The sequence below is a fragment of the Anolis sagrei genome, chromosome 2, assembly GCF_037176765.1.
Source record: "Anolis sagrei isolate rAnoSag1 chromosome 2, rAnoSag1.mat, whole genome shotgun sequence".
In the NCBI taxonomy this organism is placed as follows: Eukaryota; Metazoa; Chordata; class Lepidosauria; order Squamata; family Dactyloidae; genus Anolis; species Anolis sagrei.
Genome location: NC_090022.1, coordinates 249993289 through 250012442, shown reverse-complemented (window position 1 = coordinate 250012442; position 19154 = coordinate 249993289). Strand labels below are relative to the sequence as shown.

The 19154-nt window shown below is 37.5% G+C and overlaps 1 protein-coding gene across 23 annotated transcripts in view; it reads left to right on the top strand.

The window, feature by feature from the left end:
* The window catches only part of PPIP5K2 (diphosphoinositol pentakisphosphate kinase 2), an 81792-nt gene that overhangs the window by 47969 nt on the left and 14669 nt on the right, over window positions 1–19154 (top strand). For 18 of the 23 annotated variants that reach the window (XM_067464510.1, XM_067464508.1, XM_067464512.1 and 15 more), the window contains 9 exons: window positions 2320–2502; window positions 3362–3503; window positions 3835–4058; window positions 8130–8257; window positions 13618–13732; window positions 14125–14232; window positions 14334–14450; window positions 15358–15534; window positions 18249–18422. In XM_067464510.1, coding sequence (XP_067320611.1) covers window positions 2320–2502; window positions 3362–3503; window positions 3835–4058; window positions 8130–8257; window positions 13618–13732; window positions 14125–14232; window positions 14334–14450; window positions 15358–15534; window positions 18249–18422 — 1368 coding nt within the window. The remainder of the gene's footprint in view (window positions 1–2319; window positions 2503–3361; window positions 3504–3834; window positions 4059–8129; window positions 8258–13617; window positions 13733–14124; window positions 14233–14333; window positions 14451–15357; window positions 15535–18248; window positions 18423–19154) is intronic. The other 5 variants (XM_067464516.1, XM_060761858.2, XM_067464519.1 and 2 more) reach the window with 1 other exon arrangement.

Here is a 19154-nt window from a genome sequence, read left to right as displayed (position 1 = left end):
GGCAACACAATGCTAGATGTATGGTCATGAATAAATGCAGCCTGATTGAAATGGCGGCAAACCACTGGCATTCTGTGTGACTCAAAAATGCCTGAACAACTCAAGGCTAAAATCTATACTACAGTTGTCCACCCAGTAGCCCTCTATGGGGCAGAGTGCTTGCCAGCAACAAAGAAACATGAACAAGCCCTTAACACAATGGAAATGAAAATGCTGAGATGGACACTTGGCTTAACACTTCTTGACCATGTGCCAAATGATGACATCCGCCAAAGACTAGGAATTAAAATGATCAGCAAGAAAATGCAGGAAACAAGACTACAGTGGTATGGCCATGTCATGAGAAGAAAACCAACATCAGCAGCAAAAACAGCACTACATTTAGAGATTGCAGGACGATGACCACATGGACAGCCAAAGAAAAGATGGTTGGACACCATCAACAAATGCGTGCTGCCAACCTGAGATCTGAGGATGCCCAAAACAAAGCCTGGTGGAAACAGCAATCACAATGCTAACCCCTCCGTTGGGAAAATAGCTTAGAAAGGAGAAAGAGAAGCATTGTATTGTCCCATGCACATATAAAAAGATTTTAAGGGCCACTAAATCACCCAATTGCTTACAGATCTCCACCTTGGGATTTCCATAAGCCCTTTCTGGACCCATATTTGAGACACTAAAGACAGTCCCACTCTGAATTCTGTCCATAAAAGTACTGTTTCCTGTAGCTGTTACAGCCTGGGGGTGGGGGGTGGGGGCATAAATTAGCCTTCTATCAATCCTTATTGGAAATATGATACATATTCCCTCTGTTTTGAAAATAACTGTTCAATTCCATAATTCCCAATCCATCCTTTTGCCCTCATCAGGCCCACACTCTAGAAAAGAATCCGCATAGAAAAGAATCAGATATTAGGCAGACTCTCAATACCAGGCCCACTCTTGGTTTCCTTTTTACCCACTTTTACCCACTGAGAAGAAGGTCTCTTCTATTATGTCCTATATGTGTATAGTGCAGAGCATGTACATTTATGACCTATGAATCCCTTGATTTTCCCAGACTACAAAACATGACAGCACATTCTGCCATATCAGAGGCCATGTCAACAACTTTGTCAGCTAATGCTACCCTGGAGAAAATGTGCAAAGCAGCAATCTGGGGCATGCCTCCCATGTTCACACAGTGTTATGGACTAGATCAGGGGTCAGGAACCTTCGGCTCTCCAGGTGTGGTGGACTTCAACTCCCACAATTCCTTGAGGCTCGGCATTCACCCCAAAGGCTTACCTTGGCCTCAAGGAATTGTGGGAGTTGAAGTCCACCACACCTGGAGAGCCGAAGGTTCCCCATGCCTGGACTAGATAAATTCACCTCAGCCTGGGGATCATTCTCTTTTTCTCTCAACTTTGGGAATGGATTTAGGAAGAGCCAGGGACCCAGCAAGAAATGCTTTCTTAAAATGCATTATTCTTTTCCTTGCCTGGCCAGTGACTGTATGCAATTAACTAAGGCACAAATGGCTCCTTCGTCTTGAATAGAATGGCCCTTCATAGTAAGTTCTCCAGCATGCCATTTACAAAATTCCTTTAGCCAGAGATTATTGTGACACCTAGCAGCCTTGTACCAGATTTTTTTTTCTTTTCATAAAATATTCTCATTCAAATTTGGAAGGATTTCCATATTCTAAGGAAAGAGGACTGTGTGCATATTTTAAGACAAAAGTTGGCTACCTGTGATACACAGGTTCTAGGTTATAACTGAGGTCACATGCTAAAAAAAGGTAGTACGAGAGGGATGGAGGTGAAAGCATGGCTCCCCATACTTTTCTCTGAGTGTTAAGAGATGTAATCCTTAGGGACTGATTGGAGTTACCAGTCCAAGGGCAAAGTGCATCAGTACTTAGAAGTAGGAGGTTAATTTCAGCTCCTAGGAATCAAATATTCTCTAGTTAGCTGTTGCTTTATTTTCTTTTTGTTTTAATGTGTTGATGAGGAAGCATTTTATACAGGACATAGATTTCAGTGTTGTCACCTCTGAAATGCAATACAGCTGTTTTGGTTCACCCTTGACACAATAAATAAATAACCTCTGAAATGGTTCCTTGAATTATGGGCAAAGAACCACAAATATATTTCCATGTAAAGTAAATTGGGAGAGGGAATTCATTCACAATGCTATGCATTTTGTTACAAACAATATCTTCAGAGGTATTGCAAAATCAAACATAGAAGGATGCTATATATAATTTGGACTGCATGTTGTATAAGTAAGACTGATTCTGTTGCTTCATTCACCACTCAGTGATTTTATTGTTTCCAGGGACTGCTTGCTTTGGAAGGAGAACTCACACCTATCCTTGTCCAGATGGTCAAAAGTGCTAATATGAATGGCCTACTTGATAGTGATAGTGACTCTCTTAGTAGCTGCCAACATCGTGTGAAGGCACGCCTTAATGAAATACTCCAGAGAGATAGAGACTTCACCCCTGAAGACTTTGAAAAGGTTAGAGCATTCCAACTACAAAGTGGGGCTAAGGGAATCAATTGGCATTTGAAGTTCCTTTAGGAAATAAAGGTCTTTCAAAAAATTAAAGAAATGTTCAGGATTTTTGGAATAAATTGAATATGCTAACATTGTAGGGTTTTTTTTTAATGTACAGCAGTGGTCAAAGCTTGTCTGAATACAGACATAATATCTGAAAAGAACGGAAAAATATTTATTCAACATTTTGAACTATCCCAAAAATGTGTATATAGAATTTATTCCAGGAATTGAAAAGTTCATTTGATCTAAATGCTAGGCTTGTTCATGTCCCTACTCCTACTCCAAGGTTCGGCACATGTTGCTATGCACCAAAAGCAGATTACATCACTGAATTTTGGCTAAAAAACAAAAAAGCTTTTAAGCAGGAAATGTTTGTTTTAAAGGGCTTCTACCAGTGCATCCAATGTAGGCAACTTGACTGAAGTGGGAAGGAGAGGCCAAAACGCTCAGTGTGGCCCACTGGCTCTGTGTAGCCTCCTCCTTATTTAGTTAGTTTCAGTAACCAGCATAACTAATTAAGAGCTCAAAATTACTTCAACTTTGTCCACATTATACATATGGTTAGGATTTCAAAGTTACAAGTAAAATAATACAAAGGGATAATTTAGATCAATGTGTAATTGTTAATGTGTGTTTGTCATGCTGCTATACCATTATTTTGGTTCTGCAAGTACTTTTTAATACACTAGATCTTAAGTAATTTGAGTTGGTTTTCCATTTTTGAAGTTTAGCATTGCTTTGGTCATTGGGTAACTAGCAAAATAGAGTTTAATATATCTCTTATAGTTAATATATTTCCTTTTCTCTGGTCCTACAGCTTACACCATCTGGCAGCATTTCTCTAATAAAATCAATGCAAATAATAAAAAATCCCATTAAGACATGTGACAAGGTATATTCCTTGATTCAGAGTTTGACGACTCAGATCAGACAAAAGATGGAAGATCCTAAATTTGCAGGTAAAGCATCTTATAATCAAATTATAATGTCAGTGCTAACTTTACCTGTAAGTATTTGTACTGGCTTATATTTTGGTCCTGTACAGTTTAATATAAATTCAAATATATAAGGCAAAGATAAAGTATGTCTATGCAGTTTATTCTGCCACAGATTAATTTGTAGAAGGGCGAGGCTGTTATGACAAGAAACATACATGAAACAGACGTTAACTAGATTATGCCTTCAAGTTCTCATGTTGCATATACTTTAATGTGTGCTTTGATCTTATTTCAATCTATTTGATTACTTTTGGTTATTATTTCTTTATTATATAATTGTTTTTCCATATAGATATTCAACTTTACCACAGTGAAACATTGGATTTAATGCTACGTAGGTGGGCCAAGCTTGAAAAAGACTTTAAAACAAAGAATGGAAGATATGACATTAGTAAAATTCCAGATATCTATGATTGTATAAAATACGATGTGCAGCATAACGTCTCCTTAAAATTAGGAAATACGATGGAACTATACAGACTGTCAAAAGCATTGGCAGATATTGTGATACCACAGGTATTTAATTTCAATCCTATATAAAAAGTGTTCTTATTGCAATTATTTTGAGCCCAGTGTGTTGGTCCATTAATAAATTTCTGTTAATTATTAGCATGCCCTGAAGAAAAGTGTCTCTTGTTTGTGCTTCTTCTTAAATTAAATAGAGGATAACTAATAATTTTATACATGATACATCTTTAGTAGACATTGGGTGGAATCCAACAATACAATCCTGTTCTTAACTACTTACAAGTGAAGTGAGTTTACTGAGACTTACTCCCTGGTAAATAGTTTTAGGATTTCAATCTAAAAATTGAATTTTAAAGCACTATGGTGGCCCTCTGGTGGCTCAGTGGGTTAAACTGCCGAACTTGCTGACCAAAAGATGAGCTCCTGCTGTTAGGCCCATCTTCTCCCAACCTAGTAGTTTGAAAATATGTAAATGTGAGTAGATCAATAGGTACCGCCTTGGCGGGCAGGTAATGGTGCTCCATGCAGTGATGCTGGCCACATGACCTAGGAGGCATCTATGGACAATGCTAGCTCTTCAGCTTAGAAATGGAGATAAGCACCATCCCCAGAGTCAGACACAACCAGACTTAATGTCAGGGGAAACCTTTACCTTTATGCCTGCATAATTGTTCCAGCATAGGTAATGACAGGAAGAGGAAGATGACCACAGGTACAACAGCTATGAAAGGAATGAAGGCATTTGAGAAATACATATTCACAGCTGTTATTTATCTTGCCTTGCCATGGCAATCACATGACCATGAAAATATGCCATCATTAGTTAAGTGTGCTAGTAGGATGGTTACTTGCATATTGATATATAAAAATTAGTGGGACAGGTTGATCATGGTTAAAACATATTGATTAATTTTGGGTCTGTGTTGCAATTAGAAAGTGTTCTTGCTCAGAGTTCCCATTACACTTTCTTCCCACGTTTTCCTGCTCCTCCCAAAGCAGCATAGTGTCTGTTAAATAGACAGTTTAATTACAATAATAATAAAAATAAACTTTATTTATACTCCGCCACCATCTCCCCGAAGGGATTCAGGCGGCGCACAAAAAGCACAACAATAATGTCGCAACAAAACAGTATTCATTTACATAAACAACATACATTTGCCTAAAACAATATGGTTGTGATTGATCCTTTAGCCTTCCTGAGAATGAAAGGTTCATATTTAAGATGTACGGTCATTCTACGAACTGGATGACAGATTCTGAAAAATAACATATTAATCAAACTGTGGCTGCACTTTTAACAAAAGTGTGTGTGTGTGTGGGGGGGGGGATATCTGTGCTTTCTAATTTTTGAACTTGAATTTCAGTGCTTTTAATGAATTCACCATGCAAGGCTATGTTGCAAAAATGAAGGAGGGAAATAAGAGAGCAACCATTTAGTATTTTGATATCTTGCTTTGATTAGCCGGCACACCCTTCCTAGAATGATCACTGAATGTATCAACCTCTCTTTCCTTTCAAAGGTTAGAGATGAAAATAATTGAAATTGGTAGAACATTAATAGAAATGAATGTTTGACTCATACAATATATTTATTTATTTAAAACATTTATATTCCGCCCTTCTCACCCCGATAAGGACTCAGGGTGGAACACCACATATATCCAGCAAACATTTATTGCCAGAACATAAAATAAACTATAAACATACATAAACACTAAAATTAATTATCGGCATGTTAAAACCAACTGTTTAAAACCATCTCAAATTATCCATATCGAATCTGGCTGGCAAGGTAGTTTCCTATTGTTGCCTTATTGCACTGTCCCAAAGACTTGGACCTACTTGGACCAAGTTTTTACCATCTTTTTGAAGGACAGGAGGGAGGGCTGATCTAATCTCAACAGGGAGGAAGTTCCATAGCCGAGGGGCAATCACTAAAAAGGCCCTTTCTCGTCCCCGCTAATTGCACCTGTGATGGTGGCTGGACCGAGAGCAGAGCTTCCACAGAAGATCGTAATCTCCGTTGTGGTTCATAGAGGGAGATGTGTTTTATTTATATGTGAATAAAATGCAAGAACTACAGTTGATATAACATGTTTCCCACAGTGGCGAGCCTCATGTACGTGAGGAAGACCAGAAACAGGAGGTGAGGGCAGTAGTTTCTCCTGCCATTGTTTGCCAGTCACTTGAGTTCAGAGGCATGGTGCTTTTGATCCTTAAAAATCCATTATGTTAAATAGTATTAAAACTACTAGATATAGCATTACATTTAAGCCTTTACATTTGCTGGATCCTTGTGAATGTGGGAAAAATGTGAATTTAAAAAACCATTTTTAGGGGGGGGAAATGTGAAAACATATCTCTAGGCCAGTGTTTCTCAACCTTCTTAACGCTTCGACCCCTTAATACAGTTCCTCACGTTGCGGTGACCCCCAACCATAAAATTATTTTCGTTGCTACTTCATAATGGTAATGTTGATAGCGTTATTAATTGTAATGTAAATATCTGATATGCGGGATCTATTTTCATTCACTGGACCAAATTTGGCACAAATACCCGATACGCTCAAATTTAAATATTTGTGGGGTGGGGGAGGATTGATTTTGTCATTTAGGAGTTGTAGTTGCTGGTATTTATAGTTCACCTACAATCAAAGAGCATTCTGAACTTCACCAGCAATAGAATTGAATCAGTCTTTGCACACAGAACTCCCATTATCAACAGAAAATACTGGAAGGGTTTGGTGGCCATTGACCTTGAGTTTTGGAGTTGTAGTTCACCTACATCCAGAGAGCACTGTGGACTCAAACAATGATGGATCTGGACCAAACTTGACACGAATACTCAAATGTGAACACTGGCGGAGTTTGGGGAAAATAGATCTTGACATTTGGGAGTTGTTGTTGGGATATAGTTCACATGCAATCAAAGAGCATTCCGAACCTCACCAACGATAGTTTGGGCCAAATTTCCCACACAGAACCCCCATGACCAACAGAAAATACTGTGTTTTCTGATGATCTTTGATGACTCCTCTGCCACTTCCTCATGACTCCCATAGGGGTCCTGAACCCCAGGTTGAAAAACATTGCTCTAGGCCTTGCAGCTTGACTTTATGGCCAGTTTCCACTGGAAGTGTTGGATGACTTACAGATGTCTAGAGGAGTGTTGTCTCCAGGACATCCAGCACAACTCTGTGGTCAATGTCCAGTAGAAGTTGACTGTAGAGTTAAACTGGAGGTCAGAGATTCTGAAAGATAACATATTAATCAAATCTGTGAACAGTCAAATCTGCAAAAGTGAAACCCACAAATGTGGAGGGCTGACTGTATGTCTATATTTTAACTAATAGCCATTTGTAGCCTTATGCTTTCTTAATTGTTTTAACAGCATTAAAATGCACCTGAGTAGTGGAACAATACCACATTATTTAGTAGTAGATTCTCTGTACCGATTCAGTACTTCTTTAATCATTCATTTTCAGACATTCCATTTCACCCAGTTTATATCTATTCACTGCTCAGTTAGCTATGTGATTTTATTTTTGCAATGGTGTTCCCACTTAGGGTTTTTATTTTATAAAGATTAGTTATCTCACATCTACTGATACTACTATCTTGTGTTTAGTTGGTACAGTTATGTGTAAGTGCAATAAATATTGTGTTAGAAATAGAGGAAGTGATGACGTCTTAATCCTAAATTGAGGATAGTAAAAATAAGAGAATGGATGATGGAAATGAAATCATGACACTGTCAGAACTAGTCAGATTATTTAACATTAGAATATTTGAAATTTAAGCACTCCCTTATGTGTTGATAGATTACAGTATTCAAGCTTCAGATATAATTGTACAGTTGTGTACCTGTGATGTAGTACATATATTTCTGAGACTTGTTCTACATCAGTGCCTCTGAAGAAGTAATTCACAAACTTCATGCTAAAATACTTGAATTAGTCTTAGCCAGAAAATTCATTTTTAAACATTTTTCCTACTTTTTATATTGAAACAGACTAACATAATCATCTTTTTTTTTTAAAAAAGACCCCAAAATAGCTTTGCTGAGTTGAGAAGTAATTTCTGGTATTAAATATAGTTTGTTTTCTGTTTATCAAGGAATATGGTATTACTGAAGCTGAAAAACTAGAGATTGCTAAAGGTTACTGCAATCCACTATTGAGAAAAATCCGGTCTGATCTTCAGAGAACTCAAGATGATGACACTGTTAATAAGCTTCATCCTTTGTAAGTTTCTTTTTATTGGATAATTTGATAATGGTAATTTCTAATTGCAGTTCAGCTAAATCTGCAGTATAATTATGATAGACTTATTCCAAGGACACTTACAAAATGGCCGGAATGTAACAAATATAGGTGAAGGCACTGGGGAATAATGACTTAGATCAGTGGTTCTCAACCTGTGGGTCCCCAGATGTTTTAGCCTTCAAATCCCAGAAATCCTAACAGCTGGTAAACTGGCTGGAATTTCTGGGAATTGTAGGCCAAAGCACCTGGGGACCCACAGGTTGAGAACCACTGACTTAGATGAAGGGTTAGAAGGCATGATAATCAAATTTGCAGACAATACCAAATTGGGAGGGATAGCCAATACTCCAGAAGACGGGAGCAGAATTCAAAACAATCTTAACAGATTAGAGTGATAGGCCAAAACTAACAGAATGAAGTTCAACAGAGACAAATGCAAGATACTTCACTTAGGCAGAAAAAATGAAATTCAAAAACACAGAATGCTCAACAGCAGCACATGTGAAAAAGATCTTGGAGTCCTTGTGGACAAGAAGTTAAACATAAGCCAAAAATGTCATGCGGCTGCTAAAAAAGCCAATGGGATTTTGGCCTGCATAAATAGGAGTATAGTGTTGAGATCCAGGGAAGTCATGCTACCCCTCTATTGTGCCCTGGTCAGACCACACCTGGAATACTGTGTCCAGTTCTGGGCACTGTAATTGAAGAGAGATCTTGACAATCTGGAATGTGTCCAGAGGAGGGCAACTATATGACCGAGGGTCTGGAGAAGAAAGCTCTATGAGGAGTGCTTAAAGATCTGGGTATGTTGAGTCTGAAGAAGAAAAGACTGAGAGGAGACATGATAGCCATGTATAAATATGTGAGGGGAAGTCACGGGGGAGGCAGGCTTGTTTTCTGCTGCCCTGGAGACCAGGACGTGGAGCAATGGCTTCAAAACTACAGGAAAGGAGATTCCACCAGAACATTAGGAAGAACTTCTTCTTAACTGTGAGAGCTATTCGGCACTAGAATTCTCTGCCCCAGAGTGTGGTGGAGGCTCCTTTTTTGGAGGCCGAATAACCATCTGTCAGGGGTGCTTTGAGCGCAGTTTTCTTGCTCCTTGACAGGGAGTTGGACTGGATGGCGCACGAGGTCTCTTCCAACTCTAGCATCCTATAATTCTAAGTCCACTTTTTTCTTTAATCTTTCAGCCCCAGATCTCTTGCTATTTTTAAACTGTTGTGGGTGATTTAAAATGTGTGTGTGGCTTCCTTTTCTTTTTCTTTATTTGTTTTTAAGGAAACTCACTGAATTACATGAGCAGTATTTTAGAGGGAAAGGGTGCAAAGCAAGGCTCTACTCTAGCAAAGGCAGAAGTGCTCATGAGGATGAGTTTAAAAAAACAAAATTCTGGTAGAAAATAAGTTTAAAATACTCAACAGGAGATTAGAAAGGGAGAGCATGGTCCTTTCTAATCTATACTAAAAGAATTAAGATGGCAGACAGACATATTAAAACATGTTCTCCTTCACAGGGTGATAGAACAGAGAGGTGGAGATCTTGAAAAATAAAGAGAAAGTTCATCCTGGATTAGTTTCTTTTCTTTACAACAGAAAGAAATCAATTAACCCATACAATGTTATCTGCCCTTAATGCTTTGGGATAGATTACTAGCAGAGAAAGCAAAAGGTAAACTTCCTGATCTCACTGTGTCTAATCCAGGCCTGCATGACCTGTGAACATCCAAGCGTTTGGGACTCCAATTCCCAGAAGTCCTAGCTAGCTTGGCAATGGTCAGAAGGTCTGGGAGCAGAAGTCCAAAACACCTGGAGGGTCTAAGCCATCCCATCCCTGCTGGATGAGGGAGAAGCAATAATAAGTGCAGAAAAGTGAGAATTGGGGATACGTTTATTTTATTGTGACTCTTAATATTTTTAAGCATTAGGTGTGGCAAGTTCAGATGTTGACATAGCTACAATCAAATAACTTACTTAGGCGATCCCTCGCTTTCCGAGGATGATTGTCTTCCAACATTCTTGTGGGTCTGTATGTGGCTGTGGAGCCCTATTCTTGCTCTGCATCTTCTTCCGCAGTGTGGGCATTGATTTCCAGGTGGAAGGCGGTCTCGGCCGGGGTTGGCTTGACGCACCTTCCTCTTGGCACATTTCTCTTTTTCCCCCTCCACTCGTGCCTCCTCAAATTCTGCAGCACTGCTGGTCACAGCTGACCTCCAGCTGGAGCGGTCAAGGGCCAGGGCTTCCCAGTTCTCAGTGTCTATGCCAGAGTTTTTAAGGTTGGCTTTGAGCCCATCTTTAAATCTCTTTTCCTGTCCTCCAACATTCCGTTTTCCGTTCTTGAGTTCGGAGTAGAGCAGCTGCTTTGGGAGACGGTGGTCGGGCATCCGGACAACATGGCCGGTCCAGTGGAGTTGGTGGCGGAGGACCATCGCTTCAATGCTGGTGGTCTTTGCTTCTTCCAGCACGCTGATGTTTGTCCGCTTGTCTTCCCAAGAGATTTGCAGGATTTTCCGGAGGCAGCGCTGATGGAATCGTTCCAGGAGTTGCATGTGACGTCTGTAGACAGTCCACGTCTCACAGGCATAGAGCAGGGTTGGGAGGACAATAGCTTTATAAACAAGCACCTTGGTATCCCTACGGATGTCCCGGTCCTCAAACACTCTGCTTCATTCGGAAAAATGCTGCGCTTGCAGAGCTCAGGCGGTGTTGTATCAAATCAATCAAATCTAGCATGTCCTGACTTCCGGTGGGAATGGCGACGGGGAAGCCTCGCTGAGGGAAAGCTCTCTCAGGGAGGACCTGTTTTGAGTGGCGAGGTCGAGCTATAGCTCCCCACTTTTGACCGGATCGAAGGCGAAGGTGATCGTAAATCCCCTGGGTGCTTTGAAGACCCCAAGGCCCCCCTATTAAGGGGGAATCGAAGGATCTGAGAGCACCAAAAGGGGAGCGGGCTGCTCTACAGGATCAGGCTTGGCTGAGCTTGTCCAACCGCCTCCACCCCATTTTTAAGATAAGAATTCTAAAGAAGAATGAACCCCCACGTTAGGGGGCTAAAGGGACTGTGTTCCTGAAAGAAGAAATTTTATCTTCAAGGTAATATAAGAGGGGGAGGGACCTACCCCTCGGAATCTAGGCAAAAAGGGATCAAATCAAGTACTTTTATAAGGAGAAAAGAAGAAGATAGTAAATGAGAGAATCTATAATAAGAAGAGTGTTTTTATAAGTTGATTTTAAATTGGATGAACTTTAAAGTCTAAAGGATTTGGTATAAGTATTTTTTAAAAGTATCAAAGAAAATAGAACTTTATAAATATCGGGACCCTTGTACTCTTCTCTAAACATTAGGCTACACCCCCGCACCGCTATCTAAATTAGAGACTTTAATGGGCACTACAAGAAATTGAATTAGCTTACAGTGTGAGGAGAAACGACCTTGGCTCCATTGTTGTTTGGTCTACGCTGGCCTTCTTTATAAACAATTGAAGAAAAGCAAGATAGGAACTGACGAAACGGAAGGCTGCTGTGGAACAACACAGGAAGAAGAGAGCAGTGCAGGCTGGGAGTGGTAGTCCAAAGGTCCAAAAAGGTTTTAAAGGGCAGAGAAGAGCATAAGAGCACAAGGGCAGAAGTGAAGAAGATAGCAAAGCAAAGAAGGGCAGAAGAGGCAAACGGAGGCAGGAAGAGGTCTAATAATTAAGACACAGATCATTCTCTGAAGGCAATAAAGGAGGAATTTAAAGAATAAAGACGAAGAAGAGAAGTAGACGATCGACGGACGAGGAGGAGAAGCAGACGCAAAATAAGACCAGGCCGAGAAGCAGACAATAATAAAATTAATAAAATTAATTAGAGGCATTTAAAATCAGCTGAGAAGAGGATCTTTAGATAGAGGGGTGAATATGGAGAATATTCTAAAGGAGATTAAGAAGCTTTCTGAAAAACAAGATGCCATGAAGAAGGATATGACAGACAAACAAGAAGAATACTACAAAAAACAAGAAGAACATTACAAGAAATTAGATAAGGATCTTAAAGATATGAAAAAAGAAATGAAGGAAGAGTTTGGAGAGTTGAAGAAAGAACTAAACAATCTGGCAGGCGAGGTGGAAGTTTTAAAAGCGGGAAAAATTGAAACAGATGAGACACAGGCGAAAATTATGAAGAAAATTAAGTCACTGGAGAAACAAAAAGAAAGAATGGAATTAGAACAAGAAAAATTACTACAAAAACAAATGGATTATCAATTAAGGCTAAGAAATATGCAAGAAGATTCAAAGGAAGACATAAGGTCAACAGTGTTAAATCTCCTGGCCAGGGTCTTGGAGGTGGAGGAGGATGAGCTTGAGCAAGAGGTGGATCAAATATACCGAGTCCAATTCACAAAGAAGAAAATACGGGATGAGATAGGACATGGATGAATTGACTTTTTTGTTGAAGAAAAATACAGGTATGATACTAAGAAGAACGAACTGAGATAATCTCCATGAATATCTGGACAAATTGGGAAAATAAGAAACAAGAGAGACAATTTCGTTTAGAACTTATTTTATATTTTTGAATAATAAGAAGATATGATCCAAGAAGATGGAATGGAAGTCATTTTTTTTGTTTTTCTTTTCTCTTTTTTGTGTGTTTTGTGTATTTTTGTAGTTATTTTTTATTTTATTTTATTTTTTTTAGGGGTTATTTGGGATTTTAGCATACTTTTTGCTTCTTTTTTCTTTTTTTTCTTCATTTCCTCACTTTCTTATACTTTATTGTTCTCACTCTTTCATTGTAATCTATATAAAATTAATAAAATTCTAATTAAAAAAATCTAGCATGTCCTAAAATATTTGGTAAACATCATTTAAAAATCCACAATGGATTGAGCATTAGACTATGTCTCTGGAGACCAGAGTTTGAATCCCCACTCATCTGGAGATTGGGTGAACTTGTGCAAGTTATTTTCTCTCTGCTTTAGGGAAAGGCAAAGGCAAGCCCATTCTGAACAAATCCTTCCAAGACAACCCCATGATAAGTTCAACTCGGGTTTGTCATAAGTTGAAAGCACCTTGAAGACACAACAACAACAGCAACAACAACAAAACAGTTATAAACAGCAGTGGAGGAGGAATGTAAAAAAGAGAATTTAAAACAGATTTTTGGTACTCTACATAGCTATCTGAAAATTGCCAGACATATATTTGTCCAGTATCCAGATATTCTGTGCCCAGTTCTTACCAGGGTTTATTGAGATTTACAATGTTTAGGCTTAATAATAGTGGAAAGCAGTTTGTTTTATTGTGTACTTATATAATAGCTGTACCTTCATTTGCTTATTTTTTATTTTCTTTTTAGATATTCTAGTGGAGTTATGTCTCCCGAACGACACGTCCGAACTCGTCTGTACTTCACTAGTGAGAGTCATGTTCATTCCTTGTTATCAACTCTTCGTTATGGTTCTTTATGTGATGTAAGTGTTACCTTCTTCAGATTGTTTATGTTGAATTTTTAGAAACAGTAGTCTTTTATTGCAAATTAAAATATCACTCCTTTGAAAGCGAGTGTCATGAACTTTTATTACTACAAATTGTATTGGAGAATATTTTGTGTTAATTCTTGGAAGTTTTGAAGAACCATAGTTTTTGCTAACTGTAGCTCAATTTTGTATAATTTGGCTTTTTTTCCTATGACTTGACTTAGAAATTGTTATCTTTTTGCGATTGACCAGCACATCATTGTTCAAAATATTTATTTAATGGTAGCCGTGTTAATGGAACTTACTCCCAGTGCATATATATCGGATTGCAACCTAAGAGTTAAAGGTGTGTAATTGCTGAGCATATGGTGTTCTTTTAATCTTAGGCGTCAAAGGATGAACAGTGGAAACGAGCAATGGATTATCTCAATGTTGTTAGTGAACTCAATTACATGACCCAGATTGTTATCATGCTGTATGAAGATCCAAACAAGGTAAGAAAGTAATATATAAATAGGAAAATTACTAATATCTTTTCAGAAGTCAGCATATCACTATATTAACTTAATATATACTACCTTGTTATTCCTGTTAGGAGCCTTCTTCGGAAGAACGTTTTCATGTAGAATTACACTTTAGTCCTGGAGCTAAAGGTTGTGAAGAAGATAAAAATTTGCCATCAGGATTTGGATATAGACCTGCCTCACGAGAGGTAAATACCACTAGAAATGTTTCTTACATACAAGAAATTTAAGTGTCATTTTGTATATTATTTCATAGCAGTTGACTATCTCATATGTAATTGTACTTTTTCTAAAGCTTAGAAACGTTTCCCCCTTTTGCCACTATAACTCTCAGAATCCCTCAGCCAGTACAGCCAATGACCATGTTTGCTGTGAGAGTCTAGAACAGTGGTTCTCAACCTGGAGGTCCCCAGGTGTTTTGGCCTACAACTCCCAGAAATCTCAGCCAGTTTAGCAGCTGTTAGGATTTCTGGGAGTTAAAGGCCAAAACCACTGTGGACACACAAGTTGAGAACCACTGGTCTAGAAGCAATAGTCCAGAAAAATAGATTTTTCAAGCTCTGACATTTTATTTATATTTTCTAACAATAACTTCTGGTAGTTATAAAGGCAAATATCTGCCTTTTTTAAAGGCAGTGTTATTTCGAAAATATTTGTTACTCTATTGAAAATTCAAAAATGGCTGTAAAAATATATCTAAAGAAGCCACTCTAATAAGTACATAATTAACTGGAATAAGATAATGAGGTTTTATGTAGTATTATGATACCCTAGGTTGCATATTATATGAAATAATTAAGTGTTTTCAAACATATATACAATTTAGTATGTAAGCTACATTTGTAAAAATGAGTGTAGGAGTAATACAAAGTTGGCTGTAGAATTAATACTTTTTGATCAAGTGAGAAGTGTTGTACTTACTCTTCGTTCTTTTATTTCTGAGGTTTCACTGAAACATATACTTTTTAATTTTCAAACAGTCTCTACTGTTCAAAGATCCCATTGTGTGGAGGATAATAAGGATACAGTCCCTAATATTGTTAAAAATGATAAGTTCCATTTTATGTGCCATGTGATTTATCTCTTTCTTTAAAGAATGATGGCTCAAGGAAATCCTCCCTTAGAAATGACAGCGATGAAGAATTGCTTGCCCACCACAAAAGGGATGAACCAGATCGATCTATAATGCTGTTCAAGCCAATGGTTTCAGATCCAATTCATATACACAGAAAGTCTCCACTTCCAAGATCCAGGAAAATTGGTTCAGTGGAAGTAAGTTATACTGTTCTAGTGCTTCATCTGTGATAGAAAGAATCCACCCAAATGCATGGTAAAGTATGTAGTAGCAGGCTTTAACACTGCTCCAAACACTTTTGTAAATTAATAATCATTAATATGTTAGTAAGTTCTAGAAAAGTTTGATCTTTCATAACTAACCTACATTGCTTGCATACACAGTTTTACAAGATGTAATGTACAAGAAATGAAACACTTCTATATTTTGTCTTTTGCGATCATGTTATATTTTTATTTACTTTCATTTTCACCTAGTGTAACCATTTGTAGTGATACATGCTGAAAGATAAGAAAGTATAACAGCAATAAATAAATGCTGGAATATAAGAAATTATAAAAAAAAACCATTGATTTTCCTCAAATCATAAATATAGATATTCTGATTTATATAGATATTCTGACTGAATCCTCCCCCATTCTGGAGCAGATGACTAGAGTCCTTTGGCCCTTTATTTCACAATCTTCCAAGATACAGAAGAATTTCCAAAGATAGTATGTCACAGGGATGAAATATAAAATAAATAGTACAGTAAGTTTAATATCTCATTCCTGTCTGATTTTTTTCCCCTTGATGAGACAAATACTATGATAAAAAAATTCCAGGGCATTTGGACAATGTGATATCATTGATAGAATTTCTATACTACTTGACTTTTTAAAATTAGAGTAAAGACTAAAATGCAAACAAAAACTACTTTAGATAGCTTCATATGTTTGCACACATCCGGTTGACTTGATATTTTTGCGGTTTTTGTTGAAGCAAAGACTTTGCAAGGAATCATCAATTCCATAAAACTTCCTAGAGTTTTTTTTAAAAAGTGGGGTTTCTATCTACTGCACACAGTCACACATCTAAAAGCCCAAGCACTTAATTTATTGTGAGACATTTGAATTGTGGCTGAAATGTACCAGTAGTTTGCCTACAGTTATTATTTAATATTAGAAGAAGAAAACTATTGCATAATATAATTCTTCAGAATTTTGAAATCTAGGTTTCCTGGATTTCTTTACCTTGTGCCAAGAAAAGATAGGATAGACTCACACATACAAGACGGTGGCATGGCTTTGGCCAGATGACATTTGAGCATCTTGGCCATTGCTACATTGTAGCCAATTATTCCAACCCTCTCTGTCATCTTTCCTACACTTTTTTGCCTTGTGGGGCAGGCTAACATAAATGCTTCTTGGCAGGGGGTTGAACCGGATGGCCCTCTTCCAACTCTATGATTCTATGAACTTAAGGAAAGACTTCCCTTGACTAATGCCAGGCCGTGAAAAGATGTATCAGAAATGTTCTGCATTTGTCCCTGACTTTATATTGACAAGTTATAGTTATGGCTTTCTTATTTTGTTATCTTTTTTGCCCCATACTTTCCACGGCAAGAACAAATATAGCTTAGTAACCAACGATAACTTACTGATTTAATGTGTATATTTCTGTAGTAATGTAAAGCGTTTTGAAATTTAAACCCAGAAGCACAAGTCTAAGTTCAATTGCTAGTAGTTAGACTCAGTGGTATTTACCTAAGTGCAAACTTATTCAGTAGATGTACTGTAGGTGGAATTATCAGTTGAATTTAAGTCCTGCATTTTTTGAATGAGGTGATAGACAAATATTCTGAAAAAGTTTGTTTTTTGTTCCAGGATGCAAGATGCCCATGTAGTATATTCCCCTTTATCCTTTGAACGTTTTTTTACTTCTACATAAGAATTCTGAGATTTTGTGACGGTTGTAGCAGTTTTATATCAGTAATAACCCTGTTTCATTGGTTAGAAATTTAAAGATGGAGAGATCTAGAAATCATAAATTATTAATGACATTAAAATCTTCCTAAGAAACTAAAGAGAACTGGGAAACCTCTGCTCCATTAATTCCCCCAATGCAGTCTGCAAGGAATTCAGGGTAGTTAAAATACTGAAGGGATGTTGTCAGATTCTTCCTGGTTCAAACTGAAATTTCTCTTTGAAGAGAGGTGAATATTTAAATGCTAGAAAACAAGTTAAATCAAATAATCTTAAAAAATCAAGGCTGTTATTGAACATAACTTTGTTTCAATTAATTCCTGATTTGGTTGCTTCTGTTCTTGCTCTTGGCTACAGATACCCATCAATGATAATTTTGGTGGTTTCCAAAAAATAGATTGAAATGTTATCAAATAATAGATTGATTCTCGGTTTGGTTCTTTTGGCTGATTATAGAATTTAAGAAATGAGACACAGTAATTGAGCAGAGGGTAGTTGTGATATCCAGCTACAGGAAAGGACTAAATTTTGCTGGTGTGTTGTGTTCAAAAAAGTTCAGAGGCTTTGTCTTTAATGAGAAATCCTTTTTAGTATCACCAGAATTCAGTTACATAATATACACTTAGTTGTCTAGTTGTTTAATAGTTGAGGTATATGAAGAGTGAAGAAGAATGCAGCAAAGTTAGGAAGAAAAACTGCACATGCATGAGCTTTAGTGTAGTTTGTAAAATTATAGTTCTGTGGAAGTATGTCTAGTGAAAATAGTAGCTGAGTACTGCGTTGTGATGTGTAGTTTGTATTATGGAATATGTTATGCACTGCTGTTGAATACTGATAGCACTATTTAGAAAAGGGTGCAAACAAAACTGTATATATTTTCTTACCATTTGGCTATGAATCTAACGTTGCATGCTTTGCTGTTTTTTTGCCCCCTTTCTCACTTCCAGGAAGAGAGCCCCCTGAGTGTGTCTAGCCCAGAGTGTATTGGTACCTGGCTGCATTACACCAGTGGTGTGGGTACTGGGCGTCGAAGACGCAGATCAGGGGAACAAATCACTTCTTCCCCTGTCTCCCCTAAATCATTGGCTTTCACATCCAGTATTTTTGGCTCATGGCAACAGGTTTTTAAACTTTACTTCATTCAACATTACTATGCATTCCAAACAGGAACCAAATGTCTTTAAGGACATCTAATCCCTTGTTCTGGATTTTGTTGAAAGTAAATTATTTCTCTAATCATGAAAATGCAATTACAAAAAAAAAAAATGTTACTTCCAAGAATGCTTGGGGGGGGGAAAAAAGCAAGTGCATGTGTATATTTTTTTCTTTTTCTTTTTCCACAATTTCCACTCAATGTATTCAATGGTTGATTTTTGAATTGGTTTCTTTTCAGCACTGTATAGATGAATATAGTTAGTTCCCTCATTAAAAAGATATCAGCTTTGGCTTAGTTGTCCTTTAAGACTTTTTTCCTTTTTGAAAAAAAACAACACTGAGTAATTTGGTGGTAGGTACATTAAAATGATTCTTTTATATATGAATCAAAACGCCTTTTGAAATAATTGGATTGGGGTCCAGGACGTGTATTCCATATCTGAGCATAAATAATATTTTCAGTGGCTATTAACTGTGCAGGAAAAAAATCATAAGTACTAATCATTATTTCCTCTGTTACTTAACTTGAGGCATCCTATTTTTCTTACTTATTTGTGAAAGACAGTATGTCATCCATTGTAAAATATGCTATTTTGACTGTAAAGTGTTAGGACAATTTAGGAAACACATGTGAAGAATTGGAACATCCATTTTAATTTTTTACAGTGGATGTTGTTCTGTTACCAGAGAGCCTTTCT